Source organism: Gymnogyps californianus, chromosome 1 (genome assembly GCF_018139145.2).
Source record: "Gymnogyps californianus isolate 813 chromosome 1, ASM1813914v2, whole genome shotgun sequence".
In the NCBI taxonomy this organism is placed as follows: Eukaryota; Metazoa; Chordata; class Aves; order Accipitriformes; family Cathartidae; genus Gymnogyps; species Gymnogyps californianus.
This window is the reverse complement of record NC_059471.1, coordinates 185,379,987-185,403,716: the sequence shown is the minus strand read 5'-3', so window position 1 is coordinate 185,403,716 and position 23,730 is coordinate 185,379,987. Positions and strand designations below refer to the sequence as shown.

The following is a 23,730-nucleotide window of genomic DNA, read 5'->3' as shown; positions in this document are numbered from 1 at the left end:
ATTAGGGGTCATGTTAGTGTAAAATCTGGGCTGTGGTATTGCTGCTAGTATTGCTGTGGCATATCACTTTCACAGTGGTGCTTGTGCAATAGCTAATGAACCAAATGTGATCTGTTTTGGAAAAAAAAAAAGATAAGATTTTTGCATGGTTGTTCTTCAGCCAGATTGCTTCCCATTCTTGTTTGATAGTAGTTATATGAACAGTTGTGCCACCATCTAGAGGAACAAGCGATGGGTGTATGGCAATACTTGCATAAAATTCTAACCTGATTGATAGAGCATATTCTTTTCTGTTGTCAGCTCTGTATCTTACATTACAATAAGATCTGTCACTTAATACCCAGCAACTTTGTTCCCACTTTTTCTTTTCCATTGATGACTTCAGCCTAATAGAAAGCAACTAATGTGATAGCTGGTAAAAAAATACTGTCTTCAAGAGCCTGTTCAGTATGAATTTCAATAACAATGATCAAGTTAATGCTGTTGAAGGCATTCAAGGTCTGCTGTGATTGCTTCACAGTCAATTCACCTCTTTTGTTTCCAGTAAAATGTTGAAGCAATACAATAAGATTATTTTGGTCCTACAAAATGTGTGCCAAGGGGCCAATCTAACAGTTTGCTAATAATAACGCACAAATGACTGTGAGCAAGCATTTCTGAGAGCCAGAATCCTCAACAAAAAACATAAAAAGGGAGAAGCTCGCAGCCAGCCACTGAATGAGTGCAGGCTCATCAGATTCCAGCTCTGGCACGTTGCCAGTAATTAAGATGTCAGTTTAAAATAAACTTTACATCATTCATGAGGGAGACCACAAGTGACCTTTCAAATATAAATGAAAAGCATGCAAGTGACCTCCTAATTTCTTCTTTTACTCTTGTATTTTTAGAAGAGCCGTAACATCTTGCCACTTCCTCTCTTCAGGCTCCATGAGAAGACTGCCATTGTCTGCTCTTAGCGTTAGTGGTGGAATCAGTCTCATACCATATTACCTCTGGGTAGTAAATTATAGAGTTTAATTGGAGAGGTACAGGCAGTAGTTACAAAAAGATTAGTCTCTCTTCAGTGAAAGCTTTGGTTCTACTGGAGGCGCATATCCCGTTCCCCAAGCAGCAGCATGAGACTGCGAGAAGAGCTACGTGTGTCAGATTATCCATAATGGGAAGGCTCTAGAGAATATTTAGCACCCAGTGACTGAAAACTAAAAATAAGTTCATTGCTACTTCATATTGATGTGTCAACTCTGTGTTTTGATCTTTTTGACGTGACTTTCAGATTTTTCTTTCCATTTGAGACTGGGAGTGAATTTGGAATGATGCCTGCCACTTACAGGAATAATATGTCTCCGTTCCCCAATTTCCAGAAATAGAAGTGAGCTTATTCCTAGCAGAAGCAGCCTGATGGGCATAGTGCAGGTGCAACCTAGTGCAGGGGCAACTTTCCTTTATCCTTGTTCCGTACAGCAAGGAGATGGAGAGGATGTTAGTGTGGAACATCACCTCACCATGTGCCCGATGGAAAGCCCCAAGGAGAATGTGATCTCCTTAGTCATGCTGTGTCCTTTCAAAGGTCCCCTTAGGCTGACAGAGTGGCAAGAAGGTCCTTCATGTACCAGACATTTCTTTTTGTGTGATTCTGCTGGGACTCCAAGTCAACCTGTGCGTCTGCCTTATAAAGTTATATATTTCATTTTTTTTTTAAATTCCAAAATGAAAAAAAAAACAAACCCAACATTCTGGGCTTTAAAAAACTTTGAATACATCCTCAGGATTTAAGAACTATTTAGCAAATAGTAAGTAAGTGTGGTTTATACATTTCTTATAGATATTTTGCATATGGCAAAAGTAAAAAAAAACATTGTAAATGTACTCACTAACCAGAGTGACTTTTGAGGAGGAGTGATCAGTAATTGTTCCCTACGAGACAGGTCAGCAGTAAGAAAATATCTCTAAATGTGATTCCTGAGACAGATGAGGCACATAAACCTCATTTCAGATGCTGGAAAAGAGAGTTTTCTGCTTTCTTCTTTCTCTCTCTTTGTCAGAAGGGGCAGTACCCCATTCCCCACTGGGTAGACCCTGCCAGGGGATGGCAGGAACAGCAGAGACTTTTCTGCTTTGAGGATTCACACTCTCCCTGGTGCCTCCAGTTGGGAAAGGAGTCTCCCAGGGGCAAACTGGGCATCTGGGTAGAGGTAGCAGCAGAGCCTCAGGGCAAGGTGAACTGAGACATGAACAGTAAATGTTGAGTAACTCATTGTAAGAAGCAATGATCATGTGAAGCTTTTACAAACAAAGGACTTTTCATCCAAATTTTCTCAAAGCTTGGTTCAGATAAAGCATTATGATTTCCCTTGTTTTCTAAGTAAGGTGAGATGTTCTTACCCATCTACCATTTTTCACTCCAGAGACAGCTGCATTTTAGTCCTAAGCAGAGTCAATTCCACCATGTATCACATACCTACCTTTTAGGAATGCTTTAATATTTCATTCACAAATAGCCCTCACTCGTTATTGCGCAAGCACCAGCATGTTATGGTTCTTTGGTGCCATTATGAAGGCCTCATTAGAACTGACTTTCACTTTGCCTGGTTATGCAGCAGCCCAATCTCTGCAGCACAGCCTAGGAGCAGATGACTACATAGGTGTTTGGGGGCAAGACTCTTGAAATTTTCAAATAAAAATGCTGCTGGTAATTTAATGATGGTTATGATGGTATTTTAATGATGACAATGGTAATTAGAAAAACACCGAGTGTTTTCCTGTTTGATATAAATATCCCAAAACATTTAACATGTTTAAAGTGGTGTCCTCCCTTAAGCTCAGCAAAGCAGGAATTTAAGATTTCTTCGATTATGTATCCAAATAAAGAGGCAGAAAAATAATTTATTAAGACACAAGTTAAAAATGACAAGCTACAACCATGTTTTCATGTTTTGCATATTGCCTTATCTGCATTGATAGATACATCTATCAGTTAATCACCTGGAATGATAAAAAAATTAATATCTTTGGCATATTCAAATTGACCATTGAATAAGTTATAGCAAAGTACCTGATTCAGATGTGATTATCAGCTATTTATTATTGTGATTTATAAGACGTTAAAATATTACAAACTTTATGGGTTAAACCAGTGATGCTTCTGGCTCAGTATCTGACAGTAGCCCACTGTGGATGCTGAGATAAAGGTATAGGAATAAGAAAGACTGTACTGGTAACTCCCAGAACAGTTTCCCAGCCCCCAACAATTTGTTCAGAATTCAAACAAAAATATGTCTATTTTTAGATGCCTTTGACAGTCATTCTGAAGACAAATAATAAAGGTAGTAGTTAGCAGTAGTCTTTGTTCCTGCCTACCTGTTACTAAGAAGCAAATCCTTCTCAAATTTTCACATCTACTTATAAACCCCCAAATTTACCAACTCCTTCATCCTCCTACTTCCGTTAAGATATTGGGAAATTTGTTGGTTTTGGCCATTTGCCTACAGTCCAGAAAAAGTAGAATGTCTAAAACCAAACTGTTGGTTGAAAAGAGGCAGATTCTTTTGCTGAGGTCTTCCTGTCTTTTAGAATGCCTTGGATTAATCTTTCATGTGCAACACTGGGATATGATCTTTCAAAGTGGACAGCTGCTTAGGGCTTTGTAGGCTGACTTATGCACATGCTAAATCATGTTTTCTATTTCTGGGACACTGATGCAATGTGTGTCTACTAAGAAGCACACTTTCTTTTAATACTAAAGCAAAGAAGAAACTAAATCTGTACAAGATTCAGCCAAAGTCAAATATGCTAAACAAATAATGAAAATGAGAATTATGACAGGGAGGGCGTAAAGAGATGAGGAAGGACCAAGGAAAATGTTCCTAGAGAGTCACAGTAGCAACAATATTTAATTTTAGTTTACTTGAGAAAAAAGGAACAAGGCCTAAAAACTGAGAGATCCCAGCTTTAGTTAACAAATCCCCACAAATATCCTAGCTCCCTTGCTAATCTGTGGTTGTAGACATAAGTGACAAAAAATACAGATCTTAATTCACTCTTGGCAGTGTAATGTGCCGGAGGTGTAGAAAGTGAAGGAGAAACTGAAAACTAGTATTTTATGTGGAGCTTCTGTGGAGTTCCTGACCTGGGGAATTCAGGGCTTAGCGCAGCATTCAATTTTGTATCACTTTCATATAGCAAATGAAAATGTAAAGTCTTTGCAAATAGTTTTCTCCATGCCTTCCACTTTGCTTGATGTTCTTCTTGATACATACCAGCTTAGATTACTTTGAAGTGGTTTGGGGCCATGCTTACATCCCATGTGCCTCCTCTCTGTGGCAGCCAAAAGTGGAACAATTTTTATCTAAATTAGAGGTCACTTCTGTATGACCTATCTAAATTCAAAGAGTAAAACAGGAGTACTACTCTCTTGGGGATATCTACAGATTTCCATCTCTTAGGCTGCAGATAAAAAAGCAAACTTCTCTTGAGACTGTGTTTCTGATTGCTGTGCTAGTGGCACATACCAGAACGAATACAGGCATCAGTGGTCTCTTCAGAGTCAAAGGGGCTACACTGCAGCCCTGCTGCCTGCAGATGGTTGGTCCACAACGTACCTGAAAAAGTCTTACCCTCAGCACTCTACCAACACCCATGAGCTCTAGGGAGCCAAAATCCTTTTTGTCTCAAATGTTATGATATTGTCATACATTTGCTGCAAAACTCTCATTTGGTATTGTGTCCTCTAGTGGTAATTCATTAATTTTTACTTCTGTTTCCACTGATACTGTACAAGTTCCTCCCCATAGATCAGCTACTCCAGACAAGATTTTTCCCCTGGAACAGTTACCCCATTTGCTGCAGAACACAGGTTCTTTACTCACCTTCTCCTGTGGGTAGTGCCCTGGAAATCAGATTGACACCTGATACCATTACATTAGAAGACCAAAACTGAGTGTAGGAATTTGCACATTACTTACATTGAGGTATATTCAACGTAAGTATATATTCAATCCCTCTTTTTCATTTTTATAGTTACAAACCTTATCCCTCAAGAGACATGCCATAAAGCCGTCTTATGCTTTTTTGTCTTGTTCAAGGAAGCAAGTTAAGCCCGTTCTAGCCATTTCCTTGGTGTGACGTGTTATGGAAAGGTGAAGTCCTTCAAAGACTGCTTCCTCAGAGAAGGAAGAGCATGTGTATTCCTAGGTATGTCAGTGTCACTTAGGTGTCTTTGGCACTGTGAAAGGCACTATTCATTTTGTGACTGAATAATTCATATTATTTGAAATTGAACTCCTTTATAACTAGACCTCTCAAGGAGTCTCAGTGGATATTTTGTGACCATTGTAAATGCCTCAAGACAAAATTTATGGTTATTTTTCAATACATATAAGATGTACTGGATGTAGTCTAGCAAGGTATTCCTAAAATAAATGCAACTTCAAAATGAGTGAAGACATTTTTTACTCTATTGAAGAAGTTTTCATTCCTTACTCTGAGAGGGAAAGGATCTTCCTCTGAAAGAGCTGGAAATGTTCAGCAGCAAAACTGAGAAAGTGCTGCATAACCTCAAGGAAACAAGTGCCATGTACTGTTTTTTGTGGCTGTTCCTTAAGACACTAGTGTCTCAAGATGGAGAGCTCTTTTTTGGCTATTTGAAGATTAAGATGCTGTGCACTGTCATGCTGCACATAAAGCATTCTGGACCTGAAAGCTGCATCATTGACATGTCTTTATTATTTCTCTTTCTCTTAAATCTTGAACTATATAAATTATCATCCATCTAAAAGTTGGACAGATGCACCGTTAGAGGTGCAGTGCTTTTCTGTAGTAGCATCAGACTTCCCAGGGAACAGCCTTTTGCCGTATTAACGTATAGAGGTGGGTAGAAAAGGCTTTCATCCTGAACAGTTCACTAGCACCTTTCTCCTTTGATTATTTCAATTCTGATCATTCAGACCTGTCTGGTGAATCAAACCCTATTTGAGTAGCCTCTAAGCTTAGTTAGCTTGTCTCTTGCAACAGCTTCTGCAAAGTGCTCCAGTGGAGCATTATACTGTGCTTGCTTCCCTTGTGATAGTGAAATTTGGGAAAGGCCACGTGCATGTCTCCTTATCAGCAGGAAGCTTCTCCTTGGGGGCTGACCTTAGTTTTTAATGGTTTAAACTGTTTGAACTGCATGGTGACTTTCTTCCTTTACCCTCTCTCAGTGAAAATGTCCTTTCTAGTGACTGTTGTCTGAGCTAAAAGAACTGTTAAAATCCAGGCTCTCAAAGTATGCCCAGACATTGCATTCCTTACTGGTCACTTTTAGACTTTGTCCAAAGTTTACAGCTAAAACAGTCAGAATCTCGCCTTAGCCGGTCAGTCCATCCTCATTTCCCCTTTTCTTTCCTATTTCTCACCAAAATCTTACCCAATCCCAGATGACACAAAACTTAAAACTATTCAGACATTGCACAGGCTGAAGTTTTTTGTTAGAAAAACTGCAATTATTTCAGCTCTCAGTTAAGGTTTTTATTGTATATGCAAAGAGCTTACAGAGGCGGTCTGTGTGTACCCAGAGGTTATCAGAATGCCTTTCTGGGTATCAAACTAAGTCTTAACTTGGTTGAGGCTCATATAAGGTTGTGTATGAAAGATGAATTATTGATCCTTGGATTTCCAGTTGCGGTTTGATATCCTGATACTGTTGGTGTGGAATTGGTGTAGATCATATGCTTCTGTTTGTATGGTTGTCTTATAGCTTTTTTTTATGTTCAACTCTCCTTCTGCCTTCAGACTTCAGATCAGACTTCAGAGTGTGCAAATGTCTCTCTAGGGATGCATTCTGCCCTAAGTTACTCCAGGAATGGGTTTGGTGGACTTGGCAGTGTTAGGTTTATGGTTGGACTTGATGATCTTAAAGGGCGTTTCCAACTTAAATGATTCTATGATTCCTAACCTTATAGAAACTGTGGCTTTTTACAATGCGTCAGCTCTACCATGATTTCCACACCTCACCTTCCAGCAAAACTAACTGGAGTCCTGCTCAGCTGGGATTTGGGTTTATCAGGAAAATGAGTGATAACAGATGTGTTATTCTCGTGCTGTGGTAATGGTTATGGCATATGAGGTCCTGCTGTTGTATAACAGGGGTGGTTGTTGCAATTACAGTCTGTGTAAACAACTGGCCAGAACCACAGTTATCAGAGGAAAATTAGCTTTGAGAAGCAATTCAGACAGAAATAATTATCTTTCAACAGAGGAGCACCTTCTAGTGGTATTGAATGAATATGTCAGGTACTTAAACAGTGAGTTATTTTCTCTAAATGAGGAGACATAAATATGCTAGATGAAGAATAGTAATGAATATTTCTGTACACCATTTTTATGATTAAATTGATAATTCATTTAAAAACAAAGGAAAAACCAAACCTGAGTAGAGAAAGCATCTATTTGGAAAAATTAAAACATTTTTCAATTACAGTACTCCCCACCCTTCCACCGCCAACCTGCTAGCTTACTAGCTTTTTACGCACTTACCGTGAAATAGTATTTTTATGTGTTCTACTCTGGAACCTACCCAGCCTCTGGCTTTTTTTAGTAATAAAAATTTGGGTTCATTATATATCTAGTTTAGCTCCAAAGGAAATTTGCTATGGAACTGTTATTTTGTCCAAAGTTTCACTGATTGTTAACACAGTTTCTCCATCCAGTGTATTTCTAGTAAAGATATATTTCTCAATATAGTATTTGTCATGGTTACTTTTGCAGATAACATAGTATCAAATAATTTAAAACTCAGTTTTTCCAAAGTTACTACTAAATACTGTGGATATGGTGGTTTAGCTGATATTGTGGATTTGTACTCTTTCAATTTGTATGTAGTAAATAATCCTTTTTGGACACCATTACACAGCGTATATAATACAAGTGAATGATGTGCCATTTTTAGAACGGCAAATTAGGATTAATGAGCAATGCTTAATGTTATGTCATTGCAGGAGATTTGTGCATTAGTGGAAGCTATCTGTATGAAACAGATATTCATACTTAGATTTTCATGGGGTTCCTCTGAATTTTGCAACTGTATGAAAAAATGTCAAATACAAAAAGTCTGGTTTGCAGGTGGTTAAAAGAAGACGTAACTATAGTTCCACTTTTTAATTCTGTAAACACAATCCTGTGTTATCAAAGTAGGGAACTTGACCTTTTTTTCCTGAAGAAATTTTGCAGCATCTGGAAACTTCAGCCCAAAGTTGAAATAGGTCTTGCAAATGTTTTAACCAGTGAAAGCTCATTCCATATCACTTGTTTTGGTTGTGCCATCATGAAATAGATTTGTTGAAATAGCTAGTATTTTTGCATCCTCCATCCCATGGTAGGAGGGCAAAGGGGTAGTAAGACAACTGGGAATCTGGGGCAAGGTTAATGGAGTTGGGGTTTTGTCAACTGCTTCTGTACAGTGGGCACAATATTCTGCAAAATATTGCAAGTGCCACACAGTCACTTGTTAGAAGTACGACTGCCTGACCCTAAGGCTATTTTGAGTCTGGTAGAATAAGAATCAGCTTTCCTGTGTAAGATCTATGCAGCTTGCAGCACATACTAATACTGATATAGGACCTGATTAACTGATTGTATCCCTTTTTGGTGCTCAGACAGGTGTCTGTCTGGATGCGTATACAGATGCTAGTTGAGAAATATATAGCTTATGAAACAATAGTTTTCACGAAGTCTGAAAATGCTCAGGTCTAAGTGCATACCCCCGTATTTCATTGCAGGCTAGAGAGCCGTCTTCCCTGTCACTGGAATATACTTCCTCTTGGTCCCACAACGTCAATTCTCCACTTGTCTTGTGCATTGGAAACGCAAACACACTCTGTAACCCCTGGGTTCCTGTTTGTACACTGTGAGATTTAGTCACGGTGTCCAAAACAGATAGCATAGTTGCAAATATTTATTGAAGACAAGAAATAAAACAAACCCCGTGCTTAATCTGTACATACTGAGATTAAATCAGAAAACTGTCTCTGGTCGGGGTTTCTTTTTTTCTGCATACTTTACACCTCTGATTAGAACTAGAGAGAGGGATCCTCCTGCATGGGAGTGCTCATCCGCTGAGGGGGTCTAGACAAAAAATAATGTACTCTGTTCTTGACCAGGAGAGAGTCTAGCTCATTTTTTTAATTAAAATGAGCATTGTTTCACTTCCTTTGAGACACAAATTCTTTTTGTTAGAACACCTGCTATCTCCTGTATTTTACGGACCAAGTGACTACTTTTTTGCCTCAAGGAAATCTCTTTTCTCTCTTGCTCTCTGCCAGTCTTTGATGGCTCAGCACGCGTGCTTAATAGTGACCCTTACATTCCCTGCACTGGGTCCCAGAGACAGCATTGCTTGCCTTAGTCCCGTAGAAAATCTCTGGCAAAGCTTATGGTCAAATCTAAATCTCTTTTGAGTTCCAATTCAGCACTGGGGTTAGTTGTGGGTGGCTATTTTCTGTCAAACTCCACTTCATGTGTTTAATAGAAAGGGGCATTGCTCATTCAAATCAGGCTAAAGGTTTATTATGCATATTTGCTATAATTTAAACATATTAAACTATTTACATATAAACATATTCAACTATGTTTATATTTTTATATGTTTATATTACAATCAGGTTTGCAATTACTGTGCCACAATACTGCATTTTGGACCACTTACTGGAATGACCATTTGTAAACCTGTAGATGCACCTAGATGGATGATGACAAAATCTCCTTTGTTTTCTGACTCAAAAGTGCTTTATAAATGTTTATTTTAAAAGGCTGTGTGGTAGATAGATTGTAAACAACTCTATTTACTGTTAAAAATAAGCTTGTGAATCAGTTTCAGTGCAGTTTCAGGAAAAAAGAACAAACAGTATAGGAAAAAAATGTTTTGACAAGTCATTGCAGAGTATCGCTAAATTGGTATTGAAAAACAGAGATTACAGCACTGCCCTTCAGAGTTCAGCATCAGCATTATACTGGATATAAATACTGCTATGTTTCTTTTACCTACTGTGAAATTTGGACTCCAGTGAACTCAAAGAAGGAAAATATAGTTTCTGTAGGCACTACATATAAGATGATGAAACATTGTAGCTCTAAAATTAAAAAAAGGAGGAGGATCATGAAATTACTTTTATAGGTCTGGCAGTTAAAAAAAAGCAGATTTTTAAAAAATGCTAAAAATTCTGAAAGGATAAAGAGTGCAAAAATATAATTAATACTTACGTGCCCTCTAACCAACTTTTCTTTTGTTATGCAGTGAGGACATCTAAAGAGAGAAAATTTTTTTCACATTCATTTTATAACCTGGGATACAGTCACATAGAATTAAAAAATCTACACCTCAAGAACAAATACATTAGCATTTTCTATTGCTAACACAGGGTTTTCAGTTGCTTCCCTACTAAAAAATGTTCTAAAACATTATAGGAAATCAATATCTATTTTTACAGGTTTCCTTTTAACTGCATCAGCACAATTGTCTAAACCTGAAGTAATAACATCAGTAAGAGTAAAGTCTATAATTAAAATTATGTGTTAAATCTGTATAATGGAAATTGACAGAGGCAGAAAAATTCAGAATTAAACCTGCCTACACACTGTAATTCTGGCATAGCTTTAAGTCGTCCCACATTATCTGCATTTTACAGCTTTTTCACAACAGCAGCTCGAGGTATTGCATCTAGGTAATAGTAATGACATTAATGTAAAGCAAAGAGGGAGATGTGGTGCCTTTATGAATCCCCTGCAACGTTCGGTACAGCAGATGGCACTGACCATTACCACCCTGCTCTCGGTTGCCTTTGGGGAATCCATTAAGAAAAGAAAGTGTCAGCCCTTTCCTTGCAGCAGCAGAAGTCCATCTTCCTGTTCTTGTTTTTGTATTAAAAGATGAATGTGCATTCTTATGAACATTTGTATTTCTATTCTTTTTTCTTTGAGAAATAGCAAACAATCTTTAAAGGCTATGTGGCATTTTAGAGGAGGGCAGAGTGCTATACATTTCACCTGCATTTTCTCACCTGCGGTTTCTAGTTCAGACCAGGCCCTCGAGACCACCAAAATCAGGTAAGACAGGCTGCACAGGAAGCCTGATGGAAAGACATCTGGCTACTAATGTCGGTCTTCTGACCGGTATTGGCTGGACTGGTGGGAAAGCGGAGATCCTAGGTTCCCGTTGCCCTAGCACACGATGTACTTTGCGAGGACATCACTTTTCTAGCTAAGTCAGTAGCTGAGACCTTGACTAGTACGTTTTGTGACGTTGTTAGGCTGCATTTTACCTTAGACTGCAAAAGCTGAGAACTGCAATGCTCCCTGATTAAGGTTCACCTTTCCCAGCCGGAGGAAGCCCCATCCATGCTGAGTCACGTGAAGAGGAAGGGACCGAGCTGGTAAGTGGTAAGTGGGGAGAAGGCCTGAAAAGAGAGCATGAGGGGGGACTATAGAGGTGGTAGGTCCCTGCACGGGGGCCAGCAGGTCCCATCACCTCTGATTGCAGGCTCCAGGCACAGCGCGGGGACACTTGGCAGCCCTGAGACTCGGATGTTTCTCTAAGGCAGGAGCAGAGAAACTACGTTTCCCTGCAAGGCAGATGGTGGACTTAGCCCCGTTACCTGCCTCTGACTGTAGAATCAGTCTAGGCATATTTTTTCTTCTGCCTGAAGAGCTTTGGCTTCCACTGATGAAAGCAGTGTACAAAGGTGAAGTATTTTAACTGCCTTGTGGTACTGTTTGTCATAGCTTTTTGCTAAGTGAGGTGTTTCAGAGGCGTGGAAAAGAAAAACTTTGATATCAGAATACATTCATTTATGTATATTGAAGAGAAAACCAAACTTTCAGGAACATTTGAACATTTTTATTTTAAAAAGGTAAGCCTATGTCTTAATAAGTGTGAAAATGTCAGGTAGTTTGTCTGTGAGATAAAGGTATTACAAAAAGACAAATGGAGAACAGTGGATGCATAAAGATGGCTTTCCTTAGAAAGCAGCTTTGGGACATTTGTAGCAAAATTTACCTCTTTAACTTAGAGGTTTTTGTTTTAACACTTTTTGCTTACAAAACAATGCTGCATTTAAAGTAGTAAATGAGCAAGTTGTTTCTCTGACCACAGCTGAGCACATACATAAACAGTCAAATCTTTCAGGCCATGGTCTATTTTGTATTCATCTAGTATATTACAAAGATGTCCATCACTGTAATATCTCAGAATCTAGATATGGTACATGAAAGCTACCCTTACCTTGCAGTCAGTTTTGTAGGCTAATACATTATTACAACATTCAATAATGTGTTCAAACTCATTATAACAGTTGGGCATTTAATTGGATACCATGTCCTCAGATTTAATCCAAAGATCTGTGAGAAACCAGTATTGCAACATACTTGTCATAGTAGCAGACGTTGACTTTGGCTCTTAGCTGTTTAGTTTATTGTTCACTTATTGTAGCAAAATGGAATAAACTTATTTAATTTTGTTTCTGTCATTCTATCTGGGGACTATTATAATAAAACATTTTAGGAGCATGTATTTCCAAATAAAAATATGACCAAGTAAATATGAACAGATGTCTTGTGCCTTTTAACTCTTTATTTTGTAGAAAACCTTTGATTTCAGTCAGGACAACATTAGCATTAGTTCAGCCTAGTTGAACAAAAACACTTTTAAAAAGTGTGTTTAATTGATTATAGAATCACTTATGAACAGGCAAACAAATGGCTAGAAGCCTTGTCAGCTACTAGGGTGTATTCACAGCTGAGTATCATGAGGAACGTGAATAGCTGAGGGTGAGAGAGGGAAGGATTTTTCATGAGTTTTGTGTCCTGAAGGTGATTTTTAGGGATTACCCAGTGCCTTTAGACTCAACCCAGCACAAAGCATGTTGTGTGAGATGCCCAGGCCAGGAGAACAGATGACAGAGGCACTGTGACACAGATACTTTTTGTAGGAATGCCCCCGTCTTCTTTTTTCACTTCTGTTCTTCATTATTCGGCGTTGGTTGGGAATAATCTTTTCAGAAGCATAAGGTGGTTTCTTTGCTGTTCCTTCCCTTTTTCTTTTATGTGTGTGAGTACCTTGGGACCTCTGTTACAGATGGCTTTATTGATAGAAAATTAATAAGCTTTATAGGATTGTGTGGACCATGTAGGATTGCATCCAGCTACAGAGATGGACATGGAGGCAAGGATTTACGTTTGTAACACAGTTTATTCCATATTTTTCTTTCAGTGGGACACAAAAAGGAGCAACACAGAAAAACAGATTTTACTAGAGTTTCAGAGTCCAAACAGTTTGTCCCTTGTTCTGCAGGTGAGCCCAGAACAGTGAACTGAGGAGTTAGGACACCCACCTTGCTCAGTCCTACATAAGTGAACTAGAGGAGTCTCCAGCTTGCTCCTGCTTGTCCCCAGCAAAGAGTTTAGAGCAGGGCTTCCATCCATGCTGCCTGTATCTCTTGCTCATGTTCTTGGGGGTCAGGGAGGATCAAAGGATACACAGCAGAAAACAGTATCATCTTGACACATACTATTTCATGGCAATTTTTATCTTCTGAGTTGGCTGAGATCTGATTTCTCCCCTGCAAAAGGAGGTCCCTGCTTGTTTGCTTCCCCAGCCCTTCCCTTGTCACTGGCACAGCGCCATAAGCGCTCCTTGATACCTTCCCAGGCCCGTGATGGCAGTTGCTGGCATTGCTCCTTCATGTGTGCCCTGGACCGTGCAGCTCTTTGGTAGGGTGATGCTGACAGAAAGTAAAAAGCATCTCATTTTGCATCTTTCTATGTGAGTATACTGCATAGTTCAGTCACACCGAGAATATAAAGGTCATTCTTGTTCAGTTAAATGCGTTTTATGTTCTGATTACCTGACCAGAATGAAATTTCTCCCTAGCTTTTTTTTGAGTCAGACTCTCACATTGACTTTAAAGCGTTTCCTTACTGTTGCCTTAGTTTTTCTTTTTACACGCTGAAACACAGGCAGAGAAACCCTAGATTTTGCTTGAGAATCTCTGCAGTCTACATTAATGCAGCTTGCAAAAGGCATTGCATATGAGTTGTGGAAGGGTTATCTGTGAAGCTTTTTAATTACTGTATTCGTCTTGAGCTCACTGGAGGCTTTCAATCCAATCTTTTATTGAAATTTTAAATTTTATTCTTGCCAACTTTGGGTACTTGTGGGCACAGGCTGCATTCATAGATGTTATAAAGGCAGCACTTCAAGAGAAACAATTCCATTTTTTTCCAAAATCAAGAAGTGACTTTCATAATATTTTTCACAATTTCTTCTGAGTTGAATGCTTCTTTCCTCATTAACAACAAAAGATCTTTCTAATGATACTTGCTTAACAGGTAATAGTAACATTAACATTTATATAGTAGATATTATGCAGTGAGAATAAAATTATATGTCTGAACAGAAAAACAACCATTTTGCTATTGAAAATCTGTAGAAAATTTAGAGAAGCTGCTGGTCTAAGTCATTGTTGTCTCTCCTGAAAAAGCTCATATGTTAGAAGTCCTGGCAGGTAAAACCTGAGAATCTCTGCTTTCCAGAGGTGTGAAGTTATCTGTTCTGGCCAGGACTGCAGTGAGTTTTCATGTTTAATTTTGTGTCTAGAAAAGTGTATTTTGATTTCACATTGAATTTTACCCAGCCCGAACACAGACAAATTAACTTGCTGAAAAGCAATACTGCGGTGGAGAAAGGAGAAAGAAACAGTGTATCTGTACCTTTAAAGATAGATTGAAAGGTAAAAATGGCAAGTGTTTGATTATGGAAATAGCTTACTGTTTACAGTCTTGGGTGCAATCGGTGGGAGCAATAAACTCATTTAGCCCAGAGCTTCACACTAATCTCTCCTGTTCTATCCTTTTTCATGCTGAGAGCACCTTTGTCGCTAAATGGCATTGACATTGTTTCTGTATCAGTCTGAGATGTAAGTGTATATTAGAGCAGGTAATTGCCGATGGGTGCCCATTCATGGATTAAAAAGCTCTCTTTCTTAAGGAAGCCAATGCATTGTTAATAACCCTGTCATGCTTCCAATAGACAATTCATGCATAAGAAAAAAAGATGAATATTTTTCTTTTAAAATAGGAGAAATTGAAAGATTAAGAAATTGTCAAAGGAAAAAAGCAGCACTTACAATGAGGTGAGTACATAACTCCCCTGCACAGAATATAGGCACACAATTTTGCTACGAGATCCTGTGAGTTTGCTAGTACATCCAAACACACGTAAAGTGTTTCAGATTATCAGGACCTGGTTCTTCATTTCATGTCACAGTTACAGACAATTAAAAAACCCATTGTTCTAGATATTATATATACATATATATTTACTCAATACAATTGAAACATACAACGAGAGAGATTTAATACCCATGTAGAATAGAATTATTTTCACATAGAGACATGTGAGGACAAAATTATATTAAAACTATGGAAATTAAAGAATTAAGACACTGTACAAAGTATATTAGAAAGTACTTTTTCGCTAGTAACTTCTGAAAATAAAGTTAATGTGCTCACTGATACATGGGCTTTTATAATTAACAAGGTAGCGTGTGGGACTTGGCAAGAAAGCAGGTCAGCAGGCGGTTGATCATGGAACATGATTATTTTGCCCATACAATGTGTTGAAAGAACACATACTGAATGACTCTTGAAGGTGGATGTTCTGATGCCTATGTATTGTGCTGTTTTAATGATTAAAATGCACTGTAGACTAATTACCTTAGACTGTCCTGAAACTGTGATGCTAAGACCCTAAATGAACAGGAGAAGAAGCACTCCTGTGTAGCAGCGTCTCGTACTCTTCTTGCAGCTCAGCCACCTCTGGATTTCACAACTTTTCCTGTGCACACTTCTCCCTGTTGATGAGTTCAGAGTTCATGGCAGAACCACACACCCCCCTGAAGCATAAGAACACTTACGAGAAACAGCTGTAATTGCCCGGGGTTTGGGGGACACCACCAGTGTGCCCTGCCTGTTGGTTTGGAACCTCTGCTGCCTGGGGGAAGACTTAACAAAGCTCTTCAATCTGTGCTTGCTTGCTTCATGAGCAGATTCACTGTGGCTCTGACTGTCCTCAGGGACTTTATCTTACTATTTTTTGTTTGTTTGTTTGTTTGTTTTTGGAAATGTGCTGCACTTACCCAGGTTAATGAGGTTCCACTGGCAGTGTCAGTGGAACTCTAGTGCAAGCAGCATTAAAATGAAGTACTTGTAGAAAGCCTCTCTGCAAATGCTCGAGAAGTTCAGCTGTAAGCATCATGATTGTTTTTAATTGCACAGTCCAATCACAGCAGCACTTACAAAGAGATGAAAGAATAATTAACAGAAACTATAAGAAGACTCCTCAACACTGTGTGCTCTTAATCTTACTGTATTTTTCTGGCCAAGAGTTAAAGCAGCTACTTAGAACTTTTCTTCATTGTTCATTCCATGTTGCATGTACATACAGGTAAGAAGTGCTCTTTCACAATGAATTAAGGTATATTTGTGACAAGAATATTTAAAATGCCAATTCTGTAAAGCCAGGAGTTGCTAGTGGTTTTTTTTCACATTAAGTTTTACTCTGCATTGCTGTGTATTCTTGCTTATTCAAGAGATTGCTGTACAATACAGGAGACCAAATTTTAAACGGGTCTGATGACACAAAGCCAAATGGGCAGTGGGAGGTGCATGTCTTTGTAGACCGATGTTTAAGTCATTGTTCTTGGGGACAGAGTGATGTCCCTTACCGTTCCTGTCAGACAACAGCAGCACTGGCATTTGGGATGACATTTTATACTTTTAATTCTTTGATGGAATGTCTTATTTGCTACCGTAAAAATGATTGGGTCAAGGCAACTGTTGAAGCTGCAGATGATCTCTGTGACTTCATAAATGGCACTTAATGTGCTTATGTTCCCACAGGGTGGTTGACAATTAATTCTGTATATTAGTATCACCATCATCATAACGTGATAAGGTATGAAAGAAACAGCAAATACAATCATAGCGGCTGAAATCAGTAACAGAGGTCTAACAAGTCTGTTCCTTCTTTGCTGACGTTTACTGAATTGTAGTAATGCTTTGAGAGTCAACATATAGCATGTAAAGATGACTGTGACTGGAATTAGGAATCTCAATACAATCTTGGAGAGTGTGAATGGCACTGCAAATTGTAAAGGGCCTTCAGTGCCATCCAGGGAATCTATGATGTCGTGTTGTCTTCCAGCTGCAACTGTGTAGTAGATCTCCGGCATCGATGCAATCACTATGAAGATCCATAACGCGATGGTACAAAACATGGCCTTTCCTTTGTCCCACCATGTTAATGAAGTAATAGGATGGACAGCCCTACATATCTGTCAAAACTGATGAGTGTCAGGAAATAGACACTTCCATAGATATTAATACTAAAAAATAGTCTTATGATCTGATAAAATGCTTGACTGGAATAGACAGCTAACTTCTGGAGACTATAATATACCGAAAAAGGTGCCATGAGAGTCCAAGTCAAGTCACACAGTGCCAAATTAAAGAGAAATATGGTATTGGTAGTCCATGTCTTCATGCAGTACACGTAATGTCGTAGTGCAAGTATGTTGCCTAGAAATCCTACTAATAAAGTGAAAAGGCAAACCAGAATCAGCAAATAACAGTACCACTCCAGCTTAGCATTTCTGTTGCAAATTAAAATAGTGCATGTACCATTCATCATCTTTCCACGGAGTATGCCTGAAGGGAAAAGAGAGACCAACAGCTTTTAAAATAAAAATTGAATTAGATGTATTGAATTTAAAATTCAAAACTTTTATGTTAAATCCAGTATGTTTGAACTGGCAGAAGAATTCAGAATATGGTATGATGTACAAGCTCTCCTCTATCTGAAAAAAATGTAAATTCCAAGTAGGTAACACTTAAAGCTTACTCTACAACACCAGCACAGGCAGATCTTCATGAACTTTTATCCAAACCTTTATATTCTTTCCTCTCTAATATTTAGTGTACTGTATGACAGATGAGAGAAAAAAAGCACGCACCCTCAGTAACCGCAGCGTCCCCTTGCCCACTGATGTATCTGTGTCTATGTTTGGAAGAAGCAGAGGAGAGAACAGGAGGACAGTAGTTGCCCATGCTCATTCCATCCTTGCTTTGATTGCCTTGAGTGCCATACTGGGCCTAGAGGCATGTGTAATGTGGGCAGCTGTGCAGTGGGCTGTGACTGAGATCCGGAAGACAGCATCAAAACAAATCAGGATGAAATCCTGCTTGCGGTGAAGGCCACAGCAACCTTTCCATCTAACGCACTGGACAAAGTATTTTTTCTTTCTTTTTCTTTGACTTTCTTCTGTAAATGAATGTCCCAGGCCAAAAACATTGTGCTTATGGTAGGGTTAGAGAGAATTCATTTTGTCTCACTCTTTATGGCCCAGTTTGTATCAATGCCCGTTACGGAATATCTGGAATATAGATCTGCAGTGTATTTTTCAAAGCAAGGTTTTTATGCTTGTAAAGTCTTATGTTTAATCCCAATTACTCCTAATAAAAACAAAATAAAGCCTGGAATATTCTGCCAGAATGAGCTGTCACCAATTGCAGTTTGTTATGTTTCTAGAACCTCTCTCCAAACGATGCAGCAGATGCCAAACTGTAAGGTCTGTCCAAGCAGGAGCTTCGTATGAGGGTCATCCAAATAGCCATTTATAGATCAGAGCCCACTACAGTGCTTGATAGGATGACAGGATAAAATTTTGCTCAGTACAAACCACATTTTGAGTGGAAGAAAGGACTTTTTCAAAATGTTATTGATTACTTGAAAATTTTCAAACAACTTCAACCATTAAGTTGATAGTAGTGTTTTTTTCAAACGTCATGTTTTGCTTTCATGTCAACCTTAATACAATATGACTTTTCCAAATGTATGTTCACAGACACAGGTCAAAATATAACAAACACGAGCTACAGTGGAGACCTGCTAAATAGAGACTGCATTATTGTGCTTTGCAAATTTATAGTTCACCCAGGCAGTGAACTGACAAAAACCTAGTTCAGACTGTACTCAATGAAATTAGGAAGGAAAGTTGTTTCTCTAGAAGCTCAGCAACAAAAACAGTCAAATGACTTTCCAGAAAGTGAATATGGATAGAAAGCCATCTGTTCTACTCACAGTGTATTTCACAGGTGGGGAATGTTTGCTCTCTAAATGTATTTTGTTAAGTATTGAAGCACTGTACTTTAACCTAGGGTAGCTGTACTCTTTCCCTACTCTTCTACTTAGCCTTTGTGAATACAAAAAATTACATAAACTTTGGTAATTTTTTTCTTCAGCTGAATTTTATAATATATCTCTGTAAATTCTTTAAAATGTAGCCACCCTAATAGGTACAATACAGTTAAGTAATATTTTCTTATAACGTGTTCAATTGAAAGGAGTTTGAATATGTATAGGAAAGTTATCTTTTCCTAAAATCCTCTTGGCTAGAGTTCATGTGTGCTTTGAATTAAATTATATTTCCTACCTCTCTGCTTTCCTTTTCAATAATTACGAATGAGGGCACTAAACACTTGATTCCAAGTTGTGTTGGCAGTATAAATAAGCCCTAAACCATCTACAAACAGCACGGCTATAGCTGCATGAGGGAATTGTAATGCCAGGTTCCTGATCTCATCAAGCTCCTGGAAAAGAACTGTAGGTAGGTCTAAATGGAGGGAGGCAGACAGCTGTGCCGCCTGCTCCACTTTGCTGTAAGTTGGCTGGATAAAGCCTGGATGCGTAGCCTTGTAACTGTGTTAGGGCAATTACAGACCTGAACTAATAAATCCCCTATCCCCTTCATCACCTTCAGTTTACTGGGCTGCACTCAGGGTTGAGCTATATGAAGTTAGTTATGTAGCTGAAGGGGCTGGAACTGCACAGCTGGGTAAGGTGCATTTGGAGCTCGGAGAGTCATTAGAAAATATGTCTGTGTGTGGGCATTTCCTGTGTGTCTACCTTGGGATTCATATTTGAAATTTCTGAAATATTCTTACTGTGTCCTGTTAATTCTTTGTATTATAGTAGAGCTTAGAGGCCGTAACCAAGACTAGATTCTTGAAACAGTGTGCTTTGCAATTGATGTGAGTGACTTACAGGGTGGACACAAGGGAACAGGCGCAGAGATAAAAAGAACCTTTCCTGAGGTAACATAATAAGCAAGAGAAGAGCACAAGGAGTTCAACCCCAGCTTGGTGCTATAACAAGAACTCCTGGTCTTCCATCAGAAGAATTTGAAGCCTTGTACAATCAGGACCCAGTTTCACTGCATGTGGGAAGACAGTCAGCCTGCCCTGCTATATCCTGAGGCCATTGGAGCTACCCTGATATCCAGTAGACCTGCATATGTGCTGTAATGATTTTCAGAAGTGACTTTTTTTTATATCAGACAACGGCAAGTTTTCTGTTTACTGTCTTAGCACCAACAGAATAACTCAAGCTACAGCATGTGACTATATCATCTTCACAGTTCAAGACCAGAATTTTGCATCTGTGGTTTAAGAAAACTTTCTTTTTCTGAACATTGCTGTGTTCACTGCTAAGTCCGTGTATTCTTAAACAAAGCCAGCCAACACGCATACACACATCTTAGCAGTAGCAGAATGAGCAACAGCACCGTGACATTATACTGTGACAGATGAGGAGTTGCATATGTTGTTAGTGCTGACTAAGAACAGACTTGCCAGACTTTGATGAAAGTAGGATTGGATTTTCAAGGCTAAAAAATACTTCCAATTTATTGAGATTAATTTTTCAGCTGAACAGTTTCAGCCATTGATGGAGATGGCCATGAACATTAAATGGACAGAAAGAGCAATCACATGATAGGGCATCCAGAATTAAAGGAATACCTCTGATTTAATGAAGGTCTTGGTATTAGAATATTACACATATGCCCAGGAAAGGGTTGAAGTTTATGGGCTCCATCACTCATAATTAAGACAAGAAAGCATGCTAAATTCATGGGTAAGAATTTTATGCTTCTCTTGTTTCTGTTTCTGCAGTCTAATGAATCCAACCATCTTATGGGCTGTGGATCTAAAGATGCTAGAAAAGTTTTAGTTTTTAAAAAAGTGACCTGTTTGATTGACTCAGCTTTTGTATCTGCCTCTTGAGTCTCTTCTCCTGGACCTGAAAGAAATATGGCTTAGATCTGTGACTCTCTGACAATATCTACGAGCTCCTCTGTCATTGTCCCCGTCAGCGTCTGCACACTGTTATAGAAAGTCAAGCGGGTTTCAGCTGATGAGCTGATTTACTGCCTGGTTTGTTGCAAGGCCCTAAATCCTGAAGTCCTCACTACCCTGTGTTCCCCTTGCACCTGTGATGTGGCCTCCAAAGTCTTGGAGTAGATAGAAGACCTTGTTTCAGTAAAAAAATTACTTTTTGAGGAAACTTTGTTTGGAGCTAAGAAACATTGTGTCACTGAAAAGAATCTTGATTCATGTATATAGTTAATTGTGATTCACAGTTTATCACTAGTAGTCATTCATATGGCATTTAACTTGTATTTACAAAGTTCCATTAGGTTTAGCGTTTTTGTTTATTTTAAAAATATCTAATTTTGTATGTGTAAATATATCCTAGGAACCATATTCCCCCTGTACTTGGCACTGATGAGGCTGCACCTTGAACACAGTGTTCAGTTTTGGGCCCCTCACTACAAGAAAGACATTGAGGTGCTGGAGTGTATCCAAAGTAGAGCAGCGAAGCTGGTGAGGGGTCTAGAGCACAAGTCCTATGAGGAGCGGCTGAGGGAACTGGGGTTGTTTAGTCTGGAGGAAAGGAGGCTGAGGGGAGACCTTATCGCTCTCTACAACTACCTGAAAGGAGGTTGTAGCAAGGTGGGTGTCGGTCTCTTCTCCCAAGTAGCAAGCGATAGGACAAGAGGAAATTGCCTCAAGTTGCACCAGGGGAGGTTTAGATTGGATATTAGGAAAAATTTCTTCACTGAAAGGGTTGTCAAGCATTGGAACAGGCTGCCCAGGGAAGTGGTTGAGTCACCATCCCTGGAGGTATTTAAAAGACGTGTAGATGTGACGCTTAGGGGCATGGTTTAGTGGTGGACTTGGCAGTGCTAGGTTAACGTTTGGACTTGATGATCTTAAAGGTCTTTTCCGACCTAAACAATTCTATGATTCTAGGATTCTGTGATTCTGTATTCTTCCCTGTCATACCTGTGGGGATTTTTGACATTTTTCACAAGTTCATAATAAGCGATTAATTTGGCCTGAAGTAAAGAAAAGATTAAGCTGAGTTAAAGAGCTTATTTTATGTAATTTTATTCCTTATCTAATCTCTTTGCCCCTTGCTCCTTTTTCCTTGCTATTCTTTATAGTAGAAGCCCTAATTTTACATGAACTGTGTTATTTGTTGGGATTACTCTGAGAATTTTGTTTGCCTGTTTGCAACTGTATTTTAATCTAGTACAAATCTATTCCAGTTTTCAGATAGCTTTTCCAAATTTCTGACTATTCACACACCAATATATTTCTGTTACATGTGCTCTCAAAGCATACCCTTTTATCTCATTTTATCAAATTAATAAAGCATTATACAGGGAGTCCTAGGTTTTGTTATAAAAATATCAAGCATTATTTGCAATTTTTACTTTAACATCTTACCTGTTAGGTAATCATCTCATGCATTCCCTTTTTATATTCAACTGAATTGACATGAAAGGATATATAATGCAATGTGAGTATTAAGTGGAGCATTTCACATATTTTAGTTCAACTGCATTTAGCTTATTATACATACTAGTACGATGGGAACAATAAGTGATATACAGCAGTATTTGTATGCAATTAGGTAAGTAGATTGTGCTAATATCCAATTCCTTTCTTCTCAATGACTCAGTCGGTATTGTGATTAAACTACTATTTCTTTCATTAAAAAATGATGTTCATGTACTTACTTGAGAGTTAATGAGGTCCTGTATGCCAAACATAAGCTACAGTAGAAGGATAGTTAAGGTGTAAGAATTTGCCTGCCAAAGACAATATTTGTGAAAAAGCACTTTAAAAAATACGAAATTTATACGTATGTGTATGTATTAATCAGTGTGTAATAGCTAAATAGGGAAAATTATATTGCTTTGGAGAATACAGGTGCAATGAATACTTAATAAATCTTTCTCTTACCTGTTTTAGAAAGGCTGGAATTATCTATTTTACAGAAGTCTAGGTGCCCGGCTGTGCTTTTCCTCTCCATTAATCTGGACCTTCTAAAGTCACAACTCTATTTTGCGGGTACTGTTTTTAATCCAAGGTGTCGGTAATATTCCATATGCAATGGCAGCTCTTCAGAGAGCAGGTATCAAACTGCAAGGGAGATATCTTTTATCATTAAGCCCCTCCTCTCAGTAAGTCAGGATAAATGGCTATTGCCATAGCAGCCTCTGCTTGCTTTTTAGGGAAGGACAGACTTACTGCACATCCCCAGTCTAGCTAGGCCTGGGGCTGTCATTGTTTCCAGTAGTGAAAGAAAAGAAAAGTACAGGGGCTTGGGGCATGTATATGTGTGTTTGCACTTTCTCTTCCTTCCCCCTTCTTCACTGCCAGAATCCTTGTTATTGCTGCCCTACTACTGGACTGGTCTGAGGACCTATGTTGCTCTTGCCCCATCGCAGAGCTTGGTTCACCCCACCTACCTGCCTATCACTTCTGCCTCACGGTTCCCACCTTGTTCCAAAATCTCAG

At 38.8% G+C, this 23,730-nt stretch overlaps 2 protein-coding genes across 2 annotated transcripts in view; one reads left to right on the top strand and one right to left on the bottom strand.

Annotated features, from left to right (window-relative positions):
* Positions 1-23,730, top strand: part of TMEM117 (transmembrane protein 117) — a 227,358-nt gene that overhangs the window by 5,445 nt on the left and 198,183 nt on the right. The gene's annotated exons all lie outside the window — the stretch shown is intronic.
* LOC127020782 (P2Y purinoceptor 1-like) lies at positions 16,710-23,242 on the bottom strand. Its single transcript, XM_050903613.1, is given in 3 exon segments — positions 16,710-17,347; positions 17,350-17,730; positions 23,173-23,242. Coding segments are annotated over 3 exon segments (1,089 nt in total).